Raw genomic sequence first — 27240 nt, forward strand, 5'->3', positions numbered from 1 at the left:
GGAAATTTTTTCAAAGAAGGGAATTAACAAATTTTAGCAAATTTTTTTATGTTTATTCGCTAAGAACTACGAAAATCCAAAACTTGTTTAAAAATAACTTTTAACTAAAATTTCCCATTTAGGAAAATTTTATCAAAAAAGGGAAATTTTCAAAATTTATTAAAATTTTTAATTTTTACTCATCATAAACCACAAATATCCTAGTTACTTTTAACTAAAATTTCCCTTTAAGGGAAATTTCTTAAAATTTGAAAGTACGTGAATGGAATATTTATTCATATTCTTGATGGCAACATCCTATTTATACAAAAAGCATTTCAAAACTGGCAATTTTATAAATTCCGAAACTTTGACAATACTTTTTTAATTTCCATTCAAATATCAAACAAATTTTAATTTTATTTTCTTCCAAACTATTTGAAAATGATTTCGTTAAGACCCTTGACTTTAAAATTTGTGTTACCAAAGATTTCACGCCGTTGTTACTCATTTTTGGAGCGTTTTTGTAAAAAGGACTCGTCCGATGTAAAAGATTTAAATGGTGGTGGTCCTAGTGTAACCCTACAGTTGGAAAATGTAGGCATTTTCTTTTAAATTAAAACTTTTAAAACTGATTCTAATTAAAATTTTGCTAGTCCTTCAAATTGTATAATTTGGAAAAGGAGCCCTCAACCACAATTTGTTTGACCGCCAATGCAGCTTTAAAATTGTATAGAGATATGCAAACTATACGAAGAATGGAAAATGCCTGTGGCAACTTGTATAAGGAAAAGATAATACGGGGATTTTGTCATTTATATGTGGGTCAAGAAGCCTGTTGTGTGGGTAAGAGAAAAAGTTATAGATTTTTACGCCAACAAATGATTTATTTAAACAGGCATTAAGTCTTCCATGAGATCTCAAGATAGCATTATAACTTCTTATCGTTCTCATGGCTGGACGTGGCTAATGGGCGTGCCCATTTACAGTATTATAGCAGAACTGTGTCAAAAACAATCCGGCTGCAGTCGTGGCAAAGGCGGCTCTATGCATACATATGCTGAAAATTTCTTTGGCGGCAATGGCATTGTAGGAGCCCAAGCTCCCTTAGGGGCGGGCGTGGCTTTTGCTCATGCCTATCGTTGTGATGGGGGTGTAAATTTCGCCTGCTATGGTGATGGTGCTGCCAATCAGGGCCAGTTACATGAAGCCTTCAATATAGCCTGCCTGTGGAAGCTGCCGATTGTGTTCGTTTGTGAGAATAATAAATATGGCATGGGCACGTCTGTGAAAAGATCCTCATGCAGCACGGATTATTATACCAGAGGTGATTATATTCCAGGGCTATGGGTTAATGGCAATGATGTTTTGGCGGTTCGTAGTGCCGCGGAATTTGTTATAAATCATGCTCACACTTGTGGGCCTATAGTAATGGAATTGGAAACTTATCGATATCATGGTCATTCGATGTCCGATCCAGGTACTAGTTATCGCAAACGGGAGGAGGTGCAAATGATGAGAGAGAAAAATGATCCGATAACCACGTTTAGGGAATTGTGTTTGAGAAATAAACTGATCAAGGAGGAGGAGTTTAAGGTGAGAAAAGAAAACATTTTCTGAAGATCCCAAAAATCGAAGTAAAATTCAAAATAAACTCGAAAGTTTAGATTTAACCACTACCTTTCCCTTTTTCCTTTAGAAAATCGATGATTCAATTAAAACCGAAGTAGACGAGGCCGTCAAACAAGTACGCCAGGACAAAGATACCGATCCCGGCGAATTGGCCATTGATGTTTATGCCAATAATTTAGAGGGCAATATAAGAAATATTATCAGGCGTGATTTAAAACATGACAATGTGGGTACACCTTTAATACCCCTGGGTAAAGTAAAAGCCACACCCAAGACGGACATAAAAGAAATACCCAAAAAAGAAGAAAAATCTGCTATAAAACCTTTAGCCGAGGGTGACATGAAAAATGACAAGGAGCCTGCAACAAAAGCGAAAGAAGATGGCAAAAAAGAGGAAGCTAAAAAATCATTGGAAGTTAGCAAAAATTTAGCTAAAAAATCTTCGCCACTGCTTAAAAACAAAACTGATAATTCAGACAAAGATAAAAATCCTAAAGATTCCACAAAGAAATAAAATTGTTGACTAATTAATTAAAATTAATAAAGTTTTGGTTTAAAAATATAAATTTTTTTATTAGAAAAAATAGTTTTTATATTTTTTGGAATTGAAATTTAATAAAATGTTGAAGTTTTATAAATAAATTGTTTATTTTGCTTACACTGCGTTTTGTAGTTATCGCTTGACGTTACAATTGTGTTAAATCACAATAACAACACTCTCTCACTCTTGCTTCATGAATTGAGTTTTTACCGTTATTTTGTTATTATATTTTCAGGGATGGGAATGTGAATGTGAAAATAAACTATTTTGATTCAAAGACAAACATAACGAAACTTTGTTTTATTAAATAAAAAGGACACAAAATAAGGTTTTTCTATATATTTGTTTAAATCAGATAAGCTTTAAATTATATTTATAAAAATTTCTTATTTTTTATGTTTTTTAAAACTTAACGAAACCTTACTTTCTAAACCATATTTATTAAAATTAATTTTCTTCCATATTTAGTTAAACTTGTTAAGTTTCTATTCATTTTTAAAGAAATTTTATATTTTTGCTTATTTTGGAAAACTTAACGAAACGTTATTTTCTAAAATAATAGCATTTAAATAAAGCTTTTACTTTATTTGTTCAAAATATATAAGCTATTATTTAAATCTAGTAATTTTTTTAATTTTGTAAGATTTTATTAAACTTAACGAAACTTTATTTTTTAAACCGTATTTACTAATAATAAATTTCTTCCATATTCGTTTAAATCTATTAAGTTACTTTTTATTCATAAGGAAATTTTTTAGTTTTGGTTATTTTGAAAAACTTAACGAAACCTTATTTTCTAAACTAAAAGCAACAAAATAAAACTTTTGCTATATTTGTTTAAAATAGATAAGCTATTATTTAAATCTAGTAATTTTTTTCATTTTGGAAGATTTTATAAAACTTAACGAAACTTTATTTTTTAAACTGAATCTATAAAAATTTAATTTTTTCTATATTTGTTTAAATTTCCTAAGTTTCTATTTATTTATGAGGAAATTTTTGGTTTTTGTCAGTTTTGAAAAACTTAACGAAACCTTATTTTCTAAACTAAAAGAATTTGGAGAAAATTTTTACTAAATTTGTTTAATATTAAAAACCTATAACTTTAATCCCTAAAAATTTATTACTTTGGACATTTCAAAAAACTTAACGAAACTTTATTTTTTAAACCGAATTTACAAAAATTTAATTTGTTCTATAATTGTTTAGCTATTTTAAGTTTCTATCCACTTATGTGAAACTTTTTTATTTTCGGCAGTTTTGAAAAACTTAACGAAACCTTAGTTTCTAAACTAAAAGCATTTGGTGAAAAATTTTACTGAATTTGTTTAATATTAAAAACCTATAACTTTAATCCCTAAAAATTTATTACTTTGGACATTTTAAAAAACTAAACGAAACTTTATTTTTTAAACCGAATTTATAAAAATTTAATTTATTCTATAATTGTTTAGCTATTTTAAGTTCCTATTCATTTATGTGAAATTTTTTTATTTTCGTCAGATTTGATAAACTTAACGAAACTTTATTTTCTAAACTAAAAGCATTTGGAGAAAAATTTTACTAAATTTGTTTAATATTAAAAACCTGTAACTTAAATCTCTAAAAAATTATTACTTAGGACATTTCAAAAAACTTAACGAAACTTTATTTTTTAAACCGAATTTATAAAAATTTAATTTTTTCTATATTTGTTTAAATTTCTTAAGTTTCTATTTATTTATGAGGAAATTTTTTGTTTTTGTCAGGTTTGATAAACTTAACGAAACTTTATTTTCTAAACTAAAAATATTTGGAGAAAATTTTTATTAAATTTGTTTAATATTAAAATTCTATAATATAAATCCATAATAATTTATTACTTTGGACATTTTAAAAAACTTAACGAAACTTTATTTTTTAAACCGAATTTATAAAAATTTAATTTATTCTATAATTGTTTAGCTATTTTATGTTTCTATTCATTTATGTGAATTTTTTTTATTTTCGGCAGTTTTGAAAAACTTAACGAAACCTTAGTTTCTAAAATAAAAGCATTTGAAGAATTATTTTACAATATTTATTTAACATTAAAAAACTACAATTTTAATCCATAAAAACTTATTACTTTTGACGATTTATAAAACTTAACGAAACTTTATTTTTTAAACCGAATTTATAAAAATTTATTTTTTTCCATATTTGTTTAAACTTGTTAAGTTTCTATTCATTTATAAGAAAATTTTTTATTTTCGGCAGTTTTGAAAAACTTAACGAAACCTTATTTTCTAAAATAAATACATTAGGAGAAATATTTTACTAATATTGTTTAATATTAAAATGCTATAATTTGAATCCATAAAAATTTATTACTTTGGACATTTTAAAAAACTTAACGAAACTTTATTTTTTAAACCGAATTTACAAAAATTTAATTTGTTCTATAATTGTTTAGCTATTTTAAGATTCTATTCATTTATGTGAAAATTTTTTATTTTCATCAGTTTTGAAAAACTTAACGAATCCTTATTTTCTAAACCAAAAGCATTTGAAGACATATTTTACTAAATTTGTTTAATATTCAGAAGCTATAATTTAATTCCATACAAATTTATTACTTTGGACGATTTATAAAAGTTTAATTTAGTATTTCTCGCCTAACGCTTTGTTTGTGTTTTTAAAAAGAGAACTGTTTCTTTTGTTTATCTATTGAGTCTTTTACGGTTAATTGATTTAAGAGATTGTTTTTATACGAAAAAGCTTTTTTGTTGTTTATTTTCTCTTTGCACCCAGGGATTTGTGGAGAAAATTTATATCAATGATATTAAAAGATCTTGTTAATGATCTTTTGAAAATCCTACACTCTACTCAGTCTAAGGTGCACGGTCTAACAATACTAACGTCTTGCTCAAAAGCTCAAACACACGGTTTAATAAAACAAAAACGCAAAATGGAGAAAATTTTAATTAAAAAAATATAAAAATTTAAGGAAAAAAAAAACAACAAAAACGAAAATAAATAAAATTTAAAAGCATATTTAACATAAAACGAAAAAATAACCAAAAAATATTGAAAAAATTTTAGAATAAGTGCCAAAATTTTGTAGTTTTCTAAAAAAAAGAAAAAAATATGAATAAAAACAACAGCATCATAATTATTTAAAATTTATCAAAAAAAAAAAAAACAACTAAAAAATTATGTAAATTTTTGAAATGCATTTGAACATAATTTATCTATAATCTATGATTAATCAAGTTAACAGCTATAAAAATTATATAAAAATAAAATTTAACTAAGTTTAACATTTAATTGAAAGCCTGTTTTTTTTTCGTATAACAATTTTGAATAAAATTTTCAGTTGAATAGTTTTTTTCTTTAAATCTTTTAAGTGTACTTGTGTGTTTTTCGTGTTGTTATTATTGTTGTATTTAAATTTTAGTTAAATTGAATAAGTACAAGTATTTACGAGAGCTACTTAATCATAATAATCATCAGTCATCCATCTATACTACTGCATATATACCTTGGGGTGTATTTATTTCTTGCTTTAAGATGGAACAGTAAACGGTTGGAAGAGGTAAGTTTTTCTGAATCTATTAAGTTTAGTATTATAAAAGGAGAATTGAAAAACAACTTTGAATAATTGTTGGGGGAGGAAGGGGTACAAGATTTAAACTAATTCTTCAAAATTTTAAAAACACAGTGTTTTTCCATTAAAAAGAAACAATTGCAAAGTTTTACCCTCATATTCATAAAGAGATTTTAAATTGAAACAAGTAAGTAATTCGGATGTGCCGAATCTTATATACCCTTCACCAAATTATACTTTAAAATAAAAAAATGTTTTCTTAAAAATTTATTTTTTTTAAAGTTATAAAGTTATAAAGTTATAAAGTTATAAAGTTATAAAGTTATAAAGTTATAAAGTTATAAAGTTATAAAGTTATAAAGTTATAAAGTTATAAAGTTATAAAGTTATAAAGTTATAAAGTTATAAAGTTATAAAGTTATAAAGTTATAAAGTTATAAAGTTATAAAGTTATAAAGTTATAAAGTTATAAAGTTATAAAGTTATAAAGTTATAAAGTTATAAAGTTATAAAGTTATAAAGTTATAAAGTTATAAAGTTATAAAGTTATAAAGTTATAAAGTTATAAAGTTATAAAGTTATAAAGTTATAAAGTTATAAAGTTATAAAGTTATAAAGTTATAAAGTTATAAAGTTATAAAGTTATAAAGTTATAAAGTTATAAAGTTATAAAGTTATAAAGTTATAAAGTTATAAAGTTATAAAGTTATAAAGTTATAAAGTTATAAAGTTATAAAGTTATAAAGTTATAAAGTTATAAAGTTATAAAGTTATAAAGTTATAAAGTTATAAAGTTATAAAGTTATAAAGTTATAAAGTTATAAAGTTATAAAGTTATAAAGTTATAAAGTTATAAAGTTATAAAGTTATAAAGTTATAAAGTTATAAAGTTATAAAGTTATAAAGTTATAAAGTTATAAAGTTATAAAGTTATAAAGTTATAAAGTTATAAAGTTATAAAGTTATAAAGTTATAAAGTTATAAAGTTATAAAGTTATAAAGTTATAAAGTTATAAAGTTATAAAGTTATAAAGTTATAAAGTTATAAAGTTATAAAGTTATAAAGTTATAAAGTTATAAAGTTATAAAGTTATAAAGTTATAAAGTTATAAAGTTATAAAGTTATAAAGTTATAAAGTTATAAAAATATAAATCATAAAATTATAAAAATTTGAATCATACAACCAATATTTACCCATAAATTAAATTGTTTACATAATGTCAACAATAGAAATTGTCAGCCAAAAGTAACAAAATCTATAAAATGGTTAATTTCAAACACATTTTATATACATATTTGACACCAAAAATACATTGAATTTTTAAGAAATTAAAAATACAAATTTTTAATTTGTTAATTTTAACTAAAATTTGTATTATTTACCCAAAAATTACATTGTTTACATAACGTCAACAATTAAGATTTTCAACAGAATTAAGAAAAATCTTTAAAATGTTAAATTTGTTTAAAATTTTTATTATTTATTAAAAAATACATTATTTACATAATGTAAACAATAGAAAATTTCAGTAAAATAAATGTCAAATCTATAAAAATGTAAATTTTACACATATTTTATATTTTTGACATCAAAAATACATTGTTTACCTGATGTAATAAATTTATATTTTTAGGTAATTCGAATAGCAAATGTTTCATTTCATTATTTTAACTAGAATTTTTATAATTTACCCTAAAATTACATTGTTTACATTATGTCAACAATTAAATTTTTTCCTAAAATTAAAGAAAATTGCTTGAAAACTTTAATTTTATGAAGATTTTGTATTGTTTACACTGAAATTACATTGTTTACATAATGTCAAAAATAAAAATGTTGTAGTAAAATGAAAGGTAAACCTATAAAATGTTTTATTTTACACATATTTTATATTTTTGACACTAAAAATACATTGTTTACGTGATGTAAACAATTAAATTTTTTAAGAAATTCAAAAAATAAATTTTGAATTTGATAATTTTAGCATAATTTACCCTAAAACTAAATTGTTTACATAATGTCAACAATAGAAATTTTCGGTCAAATGAAACAAATTTATACATTTTTTAATTTTACACATATTTTATATTTTTGACACTAAAAATACATAGTTTACATGATGTAAACAATTGCATTTTTTAAGAATTTCAAAATATAAATGTTTAATTTCATAATTTTAACTAGAATTTGTATAATTTAGCCTAAAATTACATTGTTTACATCATTTCAACAATTAAGATTTTCCGTAAAATTAACAAAAGTCCTTTAAAACTTTAAAGTCCTACATTTCGATTTAAATTTATTTGTTTTTCCACTCCAAAAAAATGGTATATTTTAATAGTTTAAAGACTTTATTTCAACTTTAATAGTTTTTTTTACAAAACTGCTTTAAAATTTATAGATTTCCTTGAAATTATTAAAACTATAGACAATTGGCTTTAAATGTCCTTTAAACGTATGATTAATATTAAATATTTGCTTAAAGTCAATCCAAGCGTATGATTAATATTAATTATAAGTAAATTTGTACAATAAATATTAATTTAGTTAGAACTTTTAAACTAAAAGTCAGATCTAAACGAAACTTGACTTATGAATAAAGAAGAAATTGAATTTTCAGAATATTATGGGAAGAGCCCACTCATGTAATTACTGCCTGATTTATTGTAATGCAAAGTCAAGCTCTTTAAATGTTTTGTTATCCTCTTGATTCAATTCAATTAAAACTTAAATTTTAATTTATTTTTCTGTTTTTCAAAACAAATTTAACATATTTTTTTTTATTAAACATTTATTTTGTTTATTAGTTTAAAGAAAAAAAAAAACATTTGCTATTCTTATGTTATTTATTTTTATTAAAACACACCCAGTTCATCCCATTATTATTGCTTTATTTATCTATTTAGTTCAGTTTATTTGTACATTTTCTTTTGTATCTTTATTAAATTGTCTCTTTATTTGTGTATCAACAAAATTTTAATCAAATATTTTTTAAACTTTTAGCGCCATATCTTTAGCAAAGTGTTTGTAGCATGTGTTTGGTTTTGTGTTTGAACAAATTTTTTTAATACAATTTTTGAATTTATTGACTCAAGGTTAATGTCATTACAATGCCATTAATTTTATTTATTTATTTAGTTTTCTTCTTGTTTGCTTTATTTATTTTAAAAAGCCAAAATTAGTTGTAATAAAATTATTTTATTTTGTTATAAAATTTCGTTTCTTTTTTTATAATGGTGACATTTAGTGAGAGTAAACTATACATAACTACACCTGTTGTAAGAATTCGAAATAAGTTCAAGAGCGAAATTGTCATAAAAAAAGCACAAAAATGTTGCAAGAATTTTGTTAAAAGACCTTTAGAGAGGGGCACACTTTGATCTAGTGCCGATAGATAGGCAAAGGTTTTGAAATTCTAGAAAATTGTTAAGCATGACAAATAAAAGAGATCTAAGATATGAACTATATTGTTTTTTTTTGGGTAAAACAAAATCTTAGTGGGTGTCTTTATCCATATAAAAATATTGCTAAAAATACCTACATATTTAAATAAAAATAACAATAATACTTTTTTATACATCTTTTTGGTTGATTTTTTATTTATTATTTGTTTGTCTTTTCCATATATAAATCTTAAGCAGATGAAATAAATGTCATATTATTTTTAACAGAAAAAAAACAAAAATTCTGAAAGTTGAAGAATGACTAAATTCAAGGAAATTCTACAAAATTTCCAAGAAAGAAAATAATGAGCAAAAGATCTTGAAAGAAATTGAAATGAATAAAAAAAAACAACAAAAATAAAACAAAAAACTACAAAAAAAACAAATAAATTATAAAATCCCTTTAAATTCTCTTAATTTATAACTTTATATGGTTATAGTTTTATAACTTTATAACATTATAACTTTATAACTTTATAATTTTATAATTTTATAACTTTATAACTTTATAATTTTATAATTTTATAACTTTATAACTTTATAACTTTATAACTTTATAACTTTATAATTTTATAATTTTATAACTTTATAACTTTATAACTTTATAACTTTATAACTTTATAACTTTATAACTTTATAACTTTATAACTTTATAACTTTATAACTTTATAACTTTATAACTTTATAACTTTATAACTTTATAACTTTATAACTTTATAACTTTATAACTTTATAACTTTATAACTTTATAACTTTATAACTTTATAACTTTATAACTTTATAACTTTATAACTTTATAACTTTATAACTTTATAACTTTATAACTTTATAACTTTATAACTTTATAACTTTATAACTTTATAACTTTATAACTTTATAACTTTATAACTTTATAACTTTATAACTTTATAACTTTATAACTTTATAACTTTATAACTTTATAACTTTATAACTTTATAACTTTATAACTTTATAACTTTATAACTTTATAACTTTATAACTTTATAACTTTATAACTTTATAACTTTATAACTTTATAACTTTATAACTTTATAACTTTATAACTTTATAACTTTATAACTTTATAACTTTATAACTTTATAACTTTATAACTTTATAACTTTATAACTTTATAACTTTATAACTTTATAACTTTATAACTTTATAACTTTATAACTTTATAACTTTATAACTTTATAACTTTATAACTTTATAACTTTATAACTTTATAACTTTATAACTTTATAACTTTATAACTTTATAACTTTATAACTTTATAACTTTATAACTTTATAACTTTATAACTTTATAACTTTATAACTTTATAACTTTATAACTTTATAACTTTATAACTTTATAACTTTATAACTTTATAACTTTATAACTTTATAACTTTATAACTTTATAACTTTATAACTTTATAACTTTATAACTTTATAACTTTATAACTTTATAACTTTATAACTTTATAACTTTATAACTTTATAACTTTATAACTTTATAACTTTATAACTTTATAACTTTATAACTTTATAACTTTATAACTTTATAACTTTATAACTTTATAACTTTATAACTTTATAACTTTATAACTTTATAACTTTATAACTTTATAACTTTATAACTTTATAACTTTATAACTTTATAACTTTATAACTTTATAACTTTATAACTTTATAACTTTATAACTTTATAACTTTATAACTTTATAACTTTATAACTTTATAACTTTATAACTTTATAACTTTATAACTTTATAACTTTATAACTTTATAACTTTATAACTTTATAACTTTATAACTTTATAACTTTATAACTTTATAACTTTATAACTTTATAACTTTATAACTTTATAACTTTATAACTTTATAACTTTATAACTTTATAACTTTATAACTTTATAACTTTATAACTTTATAACTTTATAACTTTATAACTTTATAACTTTATAACTTTATAACTTTATAACTTTATAACTTTATAACTTTATAACTTTATAACTTTATAACTTTATAACTTATAACTTTATAACTTTATAACTTTATAACTTTATAACTTTATAACTTTATAACTTTATAACTTTATAACTTTATAACTTTATAACTTTATAACTTTATAACTTTCTAACTTTCTAACTTTCTAACTTTATAACTTTATAACTTTATAACTTTATAACTTTATAACTTTATAACTTTATAACTTTATAACTTTATAACTTTATAACTTTATAACTTTATAACTTTATAACTTTATAACTTTATAACTTTATAACTTTATAACTTTATAACTTTATAACTTTATAACTTTATAACTTTATAACTTTATAACTTTATAACTTTATAACTTTATAACTTTATAACTTTATAACTTTATAACTTTATAACTTTATAACTTTATAACTTTATAACTTTATAACTTTATAACTTTATAACTTTATAACTTTATAACTTTATAACTTTATAACTTTATAACTTTATAACTTTATAACTTTATAACTTTATAACTTTATAACTTTATAACTTTATAACTTTATAACTTTATAACTTTATAACTTTATAACTTTATAACTTTATAACTTTATAACTTTATAACTTTATAACTTTATAACTTTATAACTTTATAACTTTATAACTTTATAACTTTATAACTTTATAACTTTATAACTTTATAACTTTATGACTTTATAACTTTATAACTTTATAACTTTATAACTTTATGACTTTATAACTTTATAACTTTATAACTTTATAACTTTATAACTTTATAACTTTATAACTTTATAACTTTATAACTTTATAACTTTATAACTTTATAACTTTATAACTTTATAACTTTATAACTTTATAACTTTATAACTTTATAACTTTATAACTTTATAACTTTATAACTTTATAACTTTATAACTTAATAACTTTATAACTTTATAACTTTATAACTTTATAACTTTATAACTTTATAACTTTATAACTTTATAACTTTATAACTTTATAACTTTATAACTTTATAACTTTATAACTTTATAACTTTATAACTTTATAACTTTATAACTTTATAACTTTATAACTTTATAACTTTATAACTTTATAACTTTATAACTTTATAACTTTATAACTTTATAACTTTATAACTTTATAACTTTATAACTTTATAACTTTATAACTTTATAACTTTATAACTTTATAACTTTATAACTTTATAACTTTATAACTTTATAACTTTATAACTTTATAACTTTATAACTTTATAACTTTATAACTTTATAACTTTATAACTTTATAACTTTATAACTTTATAACTTTATAACTTTATAACTTTATAACTTTGTAACTTAAAAAATATTAACGAATCAAGTAAGAGAGCTATGCCGAATCTTATAAACCCTTCGCCAAAGTATTAGAAAGATTGGAAATATTTTTTGGCAAAAACAATATTGTTTTGAATTTTTTTTCCTGAAAAGGTTTTTTTTAATGAAAAAAAGGTTGAAAAGAATTGTATAGTAAAAAATTTTTTTTTGTGAAAAAAAAATTCGGCTTAAAAAATATTTTTTCCGATTTTGACGCATTATGTTCATTGTATGTTCATATTACTATGGCTTTATATAGCTCGTTGGAAAGTTCTTTCAAATACCTATTATTAGATATCCATATTGTCGATATTAATGACTTAGTAATCCAGATATAGATATAGTTACAAAATAGGTAAAAAATCGAGGTAGTCTTGGTTTTTGGCTTATATCTCAGCCATTTGTGGACCGATTTTCTAGATTTTTAATAGCAACCGAACCGGGACTATAGCGGATATATTGATGTATCGTTCATGTATGTAAGCTATTTGGGGGCTACGTAAAATTGATTTCAACATACAGAAGGCAATTGCTATATGGACCATATCTACAAAAATCCGGAATTAATATACTTTAAGGGGAAGCAAATGAAAAATATTGAAATAATAAAGGTGATGACAAACTTTATGACTGTAAAAAAGTTGAATTTAATATATTTTGTAATTTTTTTATTTTTTTTTATTTATTTAAAAAAATACCTCTCAAAATTTGAATAATTTTTTTTAAATTTTTTTTGGAATTAACTTTGAAATATATTTCAATTTAAAACCATTAGTAATAATTCTTTTTATTTTAAATGCGTTTCTTCTAAAGCTCTATAACAAAAAAATGTATAAAAATAGTTTTGAAATTGAATTGTTTTTAGTTTAAGTGTCCAATTCGCTCATCCATTTCAAACATTTGCTCATCTGTCATAAAATTTTTGGTCAACACTTTTTGACTCTATTATACACGTCATGTGTTAAGCAATGTATTATTTTAGTGAGAATATTTGAAAATATTTCAATATTTTAAGATTTCGGTTGGAAAAAAAACACACTTTTAAAATGTGTCTCCTCCCCTGTGCTTGTGTTAGCGGTAAAATAAAAACACTCACTAGCCAATGTCATGGCTGTTTTAAATTTTATATTAATTATTATATATTTGACTTTTTTTTTGCTGTTCATCTGTAAACATTGTTGTTCTTCATTTGTATATTTTGGTTTCGAAAATTCATTGTATTTTAAAAATACAAAATAAAAATAAACTTTGTGGTTTTTATTATATTATGACAAAACCAAAACCAAAAAAAAAATTGTACTTGTAAATTATATTTGTTGTTGTCTTGTATTTTAATTAAATCTTCTGGTTATATATGAAACAAAAAGCAAAAAGTTGAAATGTTTTGTTTTAAAAATTTTTCAAATTTTTCTTTGAATCTTTGAGATTTCCGTTATTGGTTTATTAAAAAAAAAACCAAACAAATTTCTGGAAATTGTCTTAATAAACTAAAGGAAATATTATAAGTATTATGTCAATAAATTAAATTTCATTCTACATATTCCAAATCAAATTTTACCCGTTTTGAACTTTATTTTTTTGCTTTGCTTAATAATTAAATTTATTCAATTAAATATGAAACAATTTAGCCAAATCTTATATAGTTGTGATTGATTTTAAATGTTTTTGGCACTTGAAGAAAATCTAATTACTTTTAAATGGAAATTTTTTAATAATGAAAAATACGTCATTTAAAGAGAATTCTTAAACAATGATTTAATAATAAAATATGCTATAGTTTGGTATAGAATTGTATTTATAGTCCTTTTTCAAAACCTTTTTATAGCCTTTTCCTTAGTTTTTTCAATTTTCTTCCTATTTTTCTATTTTGAAAGTAACTGGTCGCAAACATTATGTTTAGCTGCTAAAAATAAATTCAAATTTTGTTCTAAATTTACTTGTTTCAGCATTAAGCCTTTTAATGTGTTTCCGCTTGAAAACATTTTCAACATTTGAATTTTTGAATAACATTTGTGAACTGGTCAAACACAGCATATGAAATGAAGTTTTTTTTTTTTGTTTAAAAATAAACAATCAAAAAAAATAAAAAAAACGTGGTGATAAAATTTAAATTTCTGCACCTACACTGTGGCTTTTAATAGAAGTTTTAATCAATTCTTTTTTTCTTCAGCTGCTGCTGTTTCTAAGAAACAAATGTTTGCTGTTTAAATTTTCGAATCTAGATAAAGAGAATATTGAATTAAAGTCTATATTGAGCAGGAAGAGAGAGAAAAAAGAGAAAATATACAGTTAAAAAGCTGAAAGAGCAGAAAAAGCTACAAAAGTGATTAAACAACTAGATTTATTTAACATAATCAAATTTTATTAAAATTACGGTTTGAATTTTCAATAAAAATAAACAGAATATTGAATTTAATTGAATATTAAGCCTGCTATAGAATGATATTAAAACAAATAAGAGAGCTATATTCCGTTTAAGAATATTTAAAACTATTTTTGGTGAAAAAAAAAAATTTGCTATTGGCTGCGGGATTAACAATAGATGGCGTATCATGTTTTTAATAATTTAGATGTCATTTTGAAGGGTACATATCTGTCATTTATTCTCACTTAGTATAAACAATTCAGTTGCTTTTGCTTCGATAATATCGAATTTTATACCAACAAAGCGTCATATGCTGCAAGTTTCGCTTAACTTTTTTTTATTGTCAAACTCAACAATAATTTGAAAAAATACTTAGGAGCTACTCAAACATCAATTTCAAGACGTACGCCAGCAGAAGGATCTATACAAAAGCTGGGAAATTGGGTTACCATACAAATTGAAGTGGAGAGACCTTGAATGACGATTTGGAATATCCGAAATTATGCTTGAACGTTATAAAAAAAAATAATTTTTTGCATTGAATCATTACTTGTGATGCAAAATAGATGCATTACAATAACTCGAAGCGAAAGAGAGCGTATGTGAAGCCCGTCCAAAGCCAAATATCCATTAAGCTAAGGTAATGCTCTGTATTTGGTGGGAGAAAAAGGGTCATATTTCTTATGAGCTGCTGAAATCTGACCAGATCGTTCCAGGGAACCTGTAGCAAATGCAACGGATTCGTTTGAAGCAAGCATTGGCTGAAAAATACCCAGAATATGCGTAATATTCCATCATTAATTTTTTTAACCCAAAGTACTTGACTTTGACTTACTATGAATTAGGCTGTAATTAAATTTGAAACTTCTTCCAATAACATTCGAAAAGCTTAATTTCTTCTTTATTAACACTAGAAGTTTCATTTAGATCTGACTTTTAGTTTTGAAGTTCTATTTATATTAACATTTTCCTTGAAATTCACATAATTAATATTAATCATACGCCACGTATGTTTTTAAATAAATATTTAATATTACTCATACGTTTAAAAAGCATTTTAAGCCAATTTTCAATAGCTTTAATAATATCTTAGGAATTTCTTTATATTTTTAACAAATTTTATAAAAAAACTATTAAAATCAAAATAAAAATTTTCAAAATATTAAAATCTGTAATTTTTTTTATTAATACAAACTTTACTTGAAGTGTTAAATGTTCGCCTATTCATCACTAAGAGGGAAATTTAAGCTTTTTAAAAGAAAAAAAATTAAAAAAAATTTTCTCAAAGTGCTTGACTTTGCTTTACCATGAATCAGGTTGTATTTATACTAGAAACTTTTTTTTAAGAATATTAAGAAAGCTTAACTTCTTCTTTATTAACACTGCAAATTTGGTTAAGATCCGACTTTTAGTTTGGAAATTCTAGCTATATTAACATTTTTCTTATAATTCACTCTTAATTAATATTACTCATACGCCCGGTATGACTTTGAGTAAATATTAATCATACGCTTAATTAGAATTTTAAGCAAATGTTTTATTTTTCTTAAAGCTAATTAATTTTGTGTAATATTACCAACAATTTAAATTGATTCCATTAATTTCAAATAATTTTAAACTTCAATTATATGCTTTATAAAAATTCATGTAAAAAAATCTAATAAAAATTTTTTTTTCTGCTATTGTGTTTTCTTTATTTATTTTGTGTAAAACATTTTTACTTAATTGTTTCTCATGTATTTTTATTCATATAAATTCTTTGTTAAACGGCTATGAATAAAAAAGAAAAAAGAGCAGGGGGAAAAAGGAAAACTAAAACATTCATGACGAAAATTGTTCATATAAAAGAAATGTTAGTTTCAAATGAATGTTTTTTTTTCACATTTATTTTTATATTTTTATGATTTTTAGTGTTAGTGTTTGTTCTTTGGCATTTAGTAATAAAAATGTTATTAACATTTAGTATTTGTTTATCTACAAATTCAAATGTATGAGTAAATGTACATATATGTTTAATACTTACTTATTTTTTTTAATATTCAAAAAACATTTATTGAAATGCTCCTTTGTGTATTGTTTTTGATATGTTAGGAATTCTCATCTCTTGTTTACATTTTAAACATAATTTTATATGTTATTTTTTTATATTTTTTATTCAAATAAATATTTAAAATAAGCAATGCTAACTCGTGCACATAAAAACCATTTAAAAAATTGCTGCTAAAATTTAATGATTCAATTTGTAGTAATTTAACAAGATGTGTTTAAAAATTGTATACAATAAATTTATTATTAAACACTCAAAGAAAAATCTGTAAACAAATTTCTATAAATCTCTTTACCTTCATTCTTTGTTTTATAGAATTCCTTTAATTATTTTCTTAATTCCCCCTTCTAAACAGTGTCAACACAAATTTTTTAATCCGCTTATAAAACCCACAAACTATTGTATTTTATTTATACCAATTAAAGTTTCTATTGTTGTTATTAATTAAACAAAAAGGATTAAAAAAAGAGGCCTAACCATAGACAACAATATCGTTTATAAAAACTCACACAAAAAACTACCACAAACACAATAGAAAGCTAAATATAATAAAATAAAATAAAGTAAAATATAATGACAAAAAAACATATATAAAAATTAAAAGGAAGGCAACAAAAAAATACCATAACTATGTATACTAAAGAGTCATGACATTTGGAAATGACACACAGAAAATCAACCATAAAAGAGTATTTAAAAAGCTACTAGAAAGGACATAAACGACAACTGAAGGACCCTATAAAAGGAAAAATAAATCGTACAATAACATTCTGAAAGATCATTTTCTTCTTAATTAATATACAAAATTTTATTTAGATCTGACTTTTAATTTAGAAGTTCTATCTATTTAAACATTTATGATTTTGTTTAAATTCCTATTAATATTAATCATACGTCTGTTAGACTCTTAAACAAATAATCAATATTAATCATACGTTAAGCAGAACTAGAACAGAACTAGAACAGAACTAGAACAGAACTAGAACAGAACTAGAACAGAACTAGAACAGAACTAGAACAGAACTAGAACAGAACTAGAACAGAACTAGAACAGAACTAGAACAGAACTAGAACAGAACTAGAACAGAACTAGAACAGAACTAGAACAGAACTAGAACAGAACTAGAACAGAACTAGAACAGAACTAGAACAGAACTAGAACAGAACTAGAACAGAACTAGAACAGAACTAGAACAGAACTAGAACAGAACTAGAACAGAACTAGAACAGAACTAGAACAGAACTAGAACAGAACTAGAACAGAACTAGAACAGAACTAGAACAGAACTAGAACAGAACTAGAACAGAACTAGAACAGAACTAGAACAGAACTAGAACAGAACTAGAACAGAACTAGAACAGAACTAGAACAGAACTAGAACAGAACTAGAACAGAACTAGAACAGAACTAGAACAGAACTAGAACAGAACTAGAACAGAACTAGAACAGAACTAGAACAGAACTAGAACAGAACTAGAACAGAACTAGAACAGAACTAGAACAGAACTAGAACAGAACTAGAACAGAACTAGAACAGAACTAGAACAGAACTAGAACAGAACTAGAACAGAACTAGAACAGAACTAGAACAGAACTAGAACAGAACTAGAACAGAACTAGAACAGAACTAGAACAGAACTAGAACAGAACTAGAACAGAACTAGAACAGAACTAGAACAGAACTAGAACAGAACTAGAACAGAACTAGAACAGAACTAGAACAGAACTAGAACAGAACTAGAACAGAACTAGAACAGAACTAGAACAGAACTAGAACAGAACTAGAACAGAACTAGAACAGAACTAGAACAGAACTAGAACAGAACTAGAACACAACTAGAACACAACTAGAACAGAACTAGAAGTAAATCCTGAAATAGAACCTGAAGAAGAAACTCAGAAGTAGAACCTGCAGTATAAACTCAAGTAGAACCTGAAGTAGAACCTGAAGTAGAAACTCAAATAGAACCTGAAGTAGAACCGCAAGGAGAACCTGAAGTAAACCGCAAGGAGAACCTGAAGTAGAACCTGAAGTAGAAACTGAAGTAGAACCTCAAGGAGAACCTGAAGTAGAACCTCAAGGAGAACCTGAAGTAGAACTTGAAGTAGAACCAGAAGTAGAACCTCAAGGAGAACCTGAAGTAGAACCTCAAAGAGAACCTGAAGTAGAACCTGAAGTAGAACCAGAAGTAGAACCTCAAAGAGAACCTGAAGTAGAACCTGAAGTAGAAACTCAATGAGAACCTGAAGTAGAAACTCAAGTAGAATCTGAAGTAGAACCTCAAGGAGACCCTGAAGTAGAACCTGATGTAGAAACTCAATGAGAACCTGAAGTAGAAACTCAATGAGAACCTAAAATAGAACCTAAAGTAGAACCTGAAGTAGAACCTCAAGGAAAAACTGATGTAGAACCTGAAGTAGAACCAGAAGTAGAACCTCAAGGAGAAATTGATGTAGAACCTGAAGTAGAACCAGAAGTAGAACCTGAAGTAGACCCTGATGTAGAAACTCAAGTAGTACCTGAAGTAGAACCTGAAGTAGGAACTCAAGTAGAACCTGAAGTAGAACCTGAAGTAGAAACTCAAGTAGAACCTGAAGTAGAAACTCAAGTAGAACCCGATGTAGAAACTCAAGTAGAACCTGAAGTAGAACCTCAAGGAGAAACTGATGTAGAACCTGAAGTAGAACCAGAAGTAGAACCTGAAGTAGAAACTCAAGTAGAACCTGAAGTAGAACCTAAACTAGAAGTAGAACAGAATAGAACTAGAGTTTGAACTAGAAGTAGAACAGAAATAGAACCTGAAGTAGCAATACAAGTAGAAACTGAAGTAGAACCTCAACTAGAACCTCAACTGGAACATGAACTACAACCTCAATTGGAGCCTAAAACTAGAGCATTGTGTAAAACCTCAACTAAAACCTGAACCTGAACCTCAACTAGACCCTGAACGAAAAATTCAACTAGAAACTCAACTAGAACCTGAAATAGAACTAGAACCTGAACTGTAACCTCAACTAGAACCTCGACTAGAACCTGAACCTGAAATAGAACCTGAATGAGAAACTCAACTAGAAACTCAACTAGAACCTGAACTGTAAATTCAACTGGAACCTCGACTAGAACCTGAACTAGAACCTCAACTAAGACCTCAACTAGAACCTCGATTAGAACCTCGACTAGAACCTGAACCTTAACTAGAACCTCGACTATAACCTGGACTAGAACCTCAACTAAAAATTCAGCTCAACCTCAACATAAAATAGAACTAGAACCTCAAATAGAAACTGAACTGGAACCTGAACTAAATCATGAGCTAGAAAACAACTTAAACTGACTATTAATAACAATCATACGCCTGCAAAACTTTTGAGCAAATAATTATTATTAATCATACGTTTAGCTGGAATTTTAAGGAAATTTTCTGCAGTATTAAAAAATTATTTGAATTTCGTTTAAAATTATTCAATGTTTTATTGCTATATTTTAAATTATCCTCAAATTGTTTCAATATTTAGTGAGTTTTAGTATAGGGTGCCAATTAAAAGCCTGTGGGTGTTTTGTGTTTCAACTAGTTGACACCATGTATGGTGTTAAAGTGAGATATTAAAAGGGGTAGGAGTTCGAATGTGTATGGTTTTGTTTGCCCCTAAAAAAGGCTTATTTTGTAATTGTTGATAAAACTATGGCTACAAAAATTTTATATTTTTTTTTTAATAAATTGAACACCACAGGCACAAGATCAAATATAAGTTATGAAAAAAAAATATTTGCTTTATAACAGGGGTCATATTGATTACATAAAAGAGGCAACAAAAAATACTTCAACAAAATTCAATAAACATTAAAAAGGTTGGCCTTAATACTAGTAAAACAATTAAGCCTATAGTTTTATCTTTCGTATTATTTTTTTTTTGGACACCAACGATATAGTTTTTGCTCTCCAACTTAGTTGCCATTTAAAGCCAGCTACATTGACACTTAACGCTGAAAACAAAAATTTCATAAAATTTTTATTAATTTGTTAAACAAAATATTTTTTAATTAAAAAAATTAATTAACCATTAATTTGGTTTAAACGTTAAAAACAAATAATTTAATTTAATTGAATTTTTTTGTTTTTTTTTTTGAAAATAAAGTCACATAAATATAAATGCATGTATTTTTTAACACAATTGTAACAGTTTATATATATTGAATAATTAATTGGAAATTAATTTAATTATAACAAAATAAAAAAAAACAACAAACAATAAATGAAAAAATTAAAACTCATTAAAAATTCATAGAGCTGTTTAAGTGTTTTAAAACAAAAGCAGCCAATAAATTAAATCATGCAAAATGAAAATGTATAAAACTATCTACATAAATGAAGTGAAATAATTATAATTGTAAAAAAATACCTGACCAGCATAATAATTGTGGAAAAAAAACTAAGGCTGGGCCTAAAGACAGCTAACACTTGTTGTTTCAAAAACTCTTAGAAAAACTACCGCTATTAAACAGTTGTCTTACGTTTCCCCCAGGCTTGTCATTTATTTTGAAATGTAAATTGAAAAATTTCCATAAATCTTTAAACTAAATAATCTAAAGACGTATGATTAATATTAATTAATTTTTATATGGGAATCAAGATTACAGGGCGTATGATGAATGCTGTTAAGCAACAATATAGTAAATCAATTGCAAGGCAATAAAATCAATCAATTTGTCAGGGTAAATAATTAGAATTGTAACAGAATGTTTGGAATGGCTATAAATTATGCTTAAGTGTGGCGGCAGTTTTAAAAAAAATTTACAATATTTTATTAAATGACAGACAATTTGTCACCGGTTTGTTGCTATCACATTTTAATTTATTAGAAATAATGATGTGATAAAATCAAATGGAAACTTACTGAAAAGATAATTTCAGTTGAGACAAAATGCAATGAAAACAAATAAGAAAGTATGGTCGATCAAGCCCGACCCTACACTAAGTAAAAGAGCAAAAACATTTTTCTTTTAAAATTTCAATAATTTATATTTTTGATAGATTTTCGTAAGTGGGCCTTATATGGGGGCTATGACCAATTATGGACCCATCACCATGAAATTAGGTTGTGTGATTTATGTCTATATTAAAGTTAACTATGTTGAATTTTGACAGTATACCAACATTTTTAAGCGATTTATGCACGTTAAAGTGATATTCGGATGCGGGTCTATATGGGAGCTATGACTACTTATGGACCGATCGTAACAAAATTTGGTGACATGAATTTTGTGTATATAAAACTTATATATAAAACTTATTAATAAATTAAACATTTATGACCGATAAAGTCCAATTTCGGGAGGAAATTTTTATGGGGGCTAGGTGAAATAATCGACCGATTTCAGCCAGTTTCAATAAGCTTGGTCCCTGAGCCAAAAAAGTAATATATACCAAATTTCATCGAAATGTCTTCAAAATTGCGACCTGTACTCTGCGCCAGCCAGCCGACCAGACGGACGGACGGACCGACATCGTTTAATCGACTCAGAAAGTGATTCTAAGTCGATCGGTATACTTTAAGGTGGGTGTCAGACTAATATTTTTGGGCGTTACAAACATCTGCACAAACCCATTATACCCAGTGAAGGGTATAATTAATAGAAAATTTTATTTCAGTTATAGTTAAGGTTCTAGTTCGGTTTCTAGTTAAAGTTCTACTTTTAGTTCAGGTTCGATTTCAGGTTCTAGTTGAGGTTCTAGCTCAGGTTCAGGTTCTAGTTCCAGCTCAGTTTCTAGTTCTGGTTCGATTTCAGATTCTAGCTCAGGTTCTAGTTCAAGTTCTAGTTCAGGTTCTAGTTTAGGTTCTAGCTCAAGTTCTAGTTCAGGTTCTAGTTCGATATCAGGTTCTAGTTCAGGTTCTACTTCAGGTTCTACTTCAGGTTCGATTTCAGGTTCTAGTTGAGGTTAAAGTTCTGACTCTAGTTCAGGTTCTAGTCCATGTTCTAGATGAGGCTCTACTTCAGGTTCTAGTTCAGATTCTAGTTCGGGTTCTAGTACAGATTCTAGTTCAGGTTCCAGTTCAGGATCTAGTTCAGGTTCTAGTTCTGGTTTTAGTTCAGGTTCCATTTAAAGTTATTGTTGAGGTTCTAGTTAAGATTCTAGTTCAGGTTCTTGTTTAGGTTCTAGTTCAGGTTCTAGCTGAGGTTCTATTTTAAGTTCTAGTTCGGGTTCAAGACCAAGCTCAATTTCTAGTTCAGGTTCTAGTTCTGCTTCTAGTTGAGGATCTATTTCAAGTTCTAGTTGAGGTTTAGTTCAGGTTCTAGTTCAGGTTCTATTTCTATTCTACTTCTAGTTCAGGCTTTAGTTCTGTTCTACTTCTACTTCTAGTTTAGGTTTTACTTCAAGTTCTACTTCAGGTTCTACTTGAGTTTCTACTTGAGGTTCTACTTCAGGTTCTACTTGAGTTTCTACTTCAGGTTCTACTTGTGTTGCTACTTCAGGTTCTACTTTAGGTTCTACTTCAGGTTTTATTTCTGTTCTACTTCTAGTTCAGGCTCTAGTTCTATTCTACTTCTAGTTTAGGTTTTACTTCAAGTTCTACTTGTGTTGCTAGTTCAGTTTCTACTTCAGGTTTTATTTCTGTTCTACTTCTAGTTTAGGTTTCACTTCAAGTTCTAGTTCTGTTCTAGTTCTGTTCTAGTTCTGTTCTAGTTCTGTTCTAGTTCTGTTCTAGTTCTGTTCTAGTTCTGTTCTAGTTCTGTTCTAGTTCTGTTCTAGTTCTGTTCTAGTTCTGTTCTAGTTCTGTTCTAGTTCTGTTCTAGTTCTGTTCTAGTTCTGTTCTAGTTCTGTTCTAGTTCTGTTCTAGTTCTGTTCTAGTTCTGTTCTAGTTCTGTTCTAGTTCTGTTCTAGTTCTGTTCTAGTTCTGTTCTAGTTCTGTTCTAGTTCTGTTCTAGTTCTGTTCTAGTTCTGTTCTAGTTCTGTTCTAGTTCTGTTCTAGTTCTGTTCTAGTTCTGTTCTAGTTCTGTTCTAGTTCTGTTCTAGTTCTGTTCTAGTTCTGTTCTAGTTCTGTTCTAGTTCTGTTCTAGTTCTGTTCTAGTTCTGTTCTAGTTCTGTTCTAGTTCTGTTCTAGTTCTGTTCTAGTTCTGTTCTAGTTCTGTTCTAGTTCTGTTCTAGTTCTGTTCTAGTTCTGTTCTAGTTCTGTTCTAGTTCTGTTCTAGTTCTGTTCTAGTTCTGTTCTAGTTCTGTTCTAGTTCTGTTCTAGTTCTGTTCTAGTTCTGTTCTAGTTCTGTTCTAGTTCTGTTCTAGTTCTGTTCTAGTTCTGTTCTAGTTCTGTTCTAGTTCTGTTCTAGTTCTGTTCTAGTTCTGTTCTAGTTCTGTTCTAGTTCTGTTCTAGTTCTGTTCTAGTTCTGTTCTAGTTCTGTTCTAGTTCTGTTCTAGTTCTGTTCTAGTTCTGTTCTAGTTCTGTTCTAGTTCTGTTCTAGTTCTGTTCTAGTTCTGTTCTAGTTCTGTTCTAGTTCTGTTCTAGTTCTGTTCTAGTTCTGTTCTAGTTCTGTTCTAGTTCTGTTCTAGTTCTGTTCTAGTTCTGTTCTAGTTCTGTTCTAGTTCTGTTCTAGTTCTGTTCTAGTTCTGTTCTAGTTCTGTTCTAGTTCTGTTCTAGTTCTGTTCTAGTTCTGTTCTAGTTCTGTTCTAGTTCTGTTCTAGTTCTGTTCTAGTTCTGTTCTAGTTCTGTTCTAGTTCTGTTCTAGTTCTGTTCTAGTTCTGTTCTAGTTCTGTTCTAGTTCTGTTCTAGTTCTGTTCTAGTTCTGTTCTAGTTCTGTTCTAGTTCTGTTCTAGTTCTGTTCTAGTTCTGTTCTAGTTCTGTTCTAGTTCTGTTCTAGTTCTGTTCTAGTTCTGTTCTAGTTCTGTTCTAGTTCTGTTCTAGTTCTGTTCTAGTTCTGTTCTAGTTCTGTTCTAGTTCTGTTCTAGTTCTGTTCTAGTTCTGTTCTAGTTCTGTTCTAGTTCTGTTCTAGTTCTGTTCTAGTTCTGTTCTAGTTCTGTTCTAGTTCTGTTCTAGTTCTGTTCTAGTTCTGTTCTAGTTCTGTTCTAGTTCTGTTCTAGTTCTGTTCTAGTTCTGTTCTAGTTCTGTTCTAGTTCTGTTCTAGTTCTGTTCTAGTTCTGTTCTAGTTCTGTTCTAGTTCTGTTCTAGTTCTGTTCTAGTTCTGTTCTAGTTCTGTTCTAGTTCTGTTCTAGTTCTGTTCTGTTCTAGTTCTGTTCTAGTTCTGTTCTAGTTCTGTTCTAGTTCTGTTCTAGTTCTGTTCTAGTTCTGTTCTAGTTCTGTTCTAGTTCTGTTCTAGTTCTGTTCTAGTTCTGTTCTAGTTCTGTTCTAGTTCTGTTCTAGTTCTGTTCTAGTTCTGTTCTATATGAACCATTTCCAGTTTCAATCTATTTTTTATGAACTTTGCATCATTTGATATGATTTCAAAATTAAACTTATTTATGCGGCATTAAAATAGCAAGGTAATTATGTATGTTTGTATTTACCTGAAATAATTGTCCAGTTCGTTTTTATTTCGCATTACAGTTAATTAGCAAACAAAACTATAGTGGATGGACATGTTCAAACATGACACAGAATATGCACACACACTTACCACAGCAAGTACATGAGACTAGACGAGGTTAAGAGCAAAATTAAGCAGAAACATGCTCAAACACACATATAAAACAACCAAACAAAACCATTGCAACAACATAAATACACAGGATTACATTAACACACAGAAATACAACAGAAACAACAACACAAACACTCAAACGAATGCTCTCAATCATACGCACTCTCTCAAATACACCGTTATAACATGTAAACATGTTTCAAGTTGGTGTGTTTGTTTTAATGTTTACCATGTTGTTACGGTTTAATATGAGAGTATGAGAGGAAAACTGTATATAATCATTTTCTCAAGAGTGGTCATGAAGAGGGGGTTGGGGGAGAGGGAGATAAAGTGTGTTTGCCTGCATAAACGTGTTTGTTAAGTATTGTTGTATGTGGTAGTTAAATGAATAACTAGTGTTTACCATGTTTCTGTTGGGTAAAGTGTTGTTTTTGCCCCTCTTAATAATGTTTCTTTTGCTTTTAACCTTTGCTAGGGAAATGTGGTGTTCTGTCATTACTATTTTTTTTGCTTCTATAGATATAATTAGGGAATTTTGTTCACTTTTTACCCTAACTTTTGTAGGCAGTGTTGGGATGGAGTATCAGTTTTTATAGGCCGAAATGGATGAGCTTCTATTTGTGCGTTGTTAGTTGGAAAAACCCCTGTTATTAAGGATTTTGTACAGTAATTGTTTGTCAAAGTTCTCATCAACTTAAAACTTTATAAAATATTAGGGATATTCAGGTTGATATCTATAATTCATAGAATTTTAATTAAAATTTAGCAAGTAAATTAATTGGCATAGACTTTAGTTGGTTAAAATAGATGACAAATTTAGCAAAATTCAAGCCAATGGTGGAAAATATTAATTTTGCAGCCTTTAAAATATAAATTTGAAAGTCAGCTTACTAAATAATACTGCAAAATATTAGTAATTGTTGTTTCCAATGATTCACACAGCTTTAAACCCCTTTCTATTACATTAAAAACCAAATAATTAAAAAAAATTAATATGCGTATGAGTAATATTAATTGTAGACAATTTAGCATTTACTTCAATTTATAAAGATTTAATGGCAGATAAACAAATTAAATCAACAAATTTTAAAATAAATATTTATAAACTATAATTCCTTATTATACTTTTTAAATATTTGTAAACATTTTATAAAAAAAACTTCTTTTAAATACTCTTTACAAATATTTGTTTATTTTTTTGGTTTTTGTGTGTTTTAAAAATATTTATTTATAAATATTTCCCCTGTTTAAGCTGGTAATATACCCAATATTATTTGCTAACAGTAAGACTCTAAAAAATTCATTTCTGTTGACAATCTTCTGGTAAAAAATATTTACAAAATACACTTTGCATACAAAAACCTTTAACGAAAAACATTTTTGTTGGTTTCTTTTAATTTTTTTGTTTTTGCTAGCACATTTTGCATGCAACATAGTTTTTGCATATTTTCAATATGAGACACCTTGTACAAAAATAAAGCACAAAAAAAGAAAAAAATGGAATGAAGAGGCAAAAAAAGTACAAAAAAAACTGTACAAGAAATGCATAAATAACGAACACAAAACTTAATATACAATTCATATGCAAAATGTTTGTACAAGGTAGTCAATGTTAATAACAAAAAAAAATATTTTAGGGAAGGTCTGCTTTTGAAAAATAAGTCATTTTTTTAAAAATCTAAATATTACC

At 25.6% G+C, this 27240-nt stretch overlaps 3 protein-coding genes across 3 annotated transcripts in view; all 3 read left to right on the forward strand.

The window, feature by feature from the left end:
- Window positions 1-379: 379 nt before the first annotated feature.
- On the forward strand, window positions 380-2125 carry LOC135958736 (pyruvate dehydrogenase E1 component subunit alpha, mitochondrial-like). The gene is made up of 4 exons (XM_065509630.1): window positions 380-576; window positions 636-825; window positions 878-1575; window positions 1679-2125. The coding sequence occupies exons 1-4, from the start codon at window positions 424-426 to the stop codon at window positions 2123-2125; spliced, it is 1488 nt and encodes a 495-aa protein (XP_065365702.1). The 5' UTR covers window positions 380-423.
- Window positions 2126-4949: 2824 nt separating this feature from the next.
- Window positions 4950-19695, forward strand: LOC135958737 (protein TsetseEP-like). Its single transcript, XM_065509631.1, has 2 exons — window positions 4950-5058; window positions 19283-19695. Exons 1-2 carry the CDS (start codon window positions 4950-4952, stop codon window positions 19693-19695), a joined length of 522 nt encoding a protein of 173 aa, XP_065365703.1.
- The window catches only part of Proc-R (Proctolin receptor), a 47486-nt gene continuing 25266 nt past the window's right edge, over window positions 5021-27240 (forward strand). Inside the window, exon 1 of the mRNA XM_065507905.1 lies at window positions 5021-5708. The gene's annotated coding sequence lies outside the window, so the exon portion shown is untranslated. The remainder of the gene's footprint in view (window positions 5709-27240) is intronic.

Source organism: Calliphora vicina, chromosome 4 (genome assembly GCF_958450345.1).
Source record: "Calliphora vicina chromosome 4, idCalVici1.1, whole genome shotgun sequence".
Lineage (NCBI taxonomy): Eukaryota > Metazoa > Arthropoda > Insecta > Diptera > Calliphoridae > Calliphora > Calliphora vicina.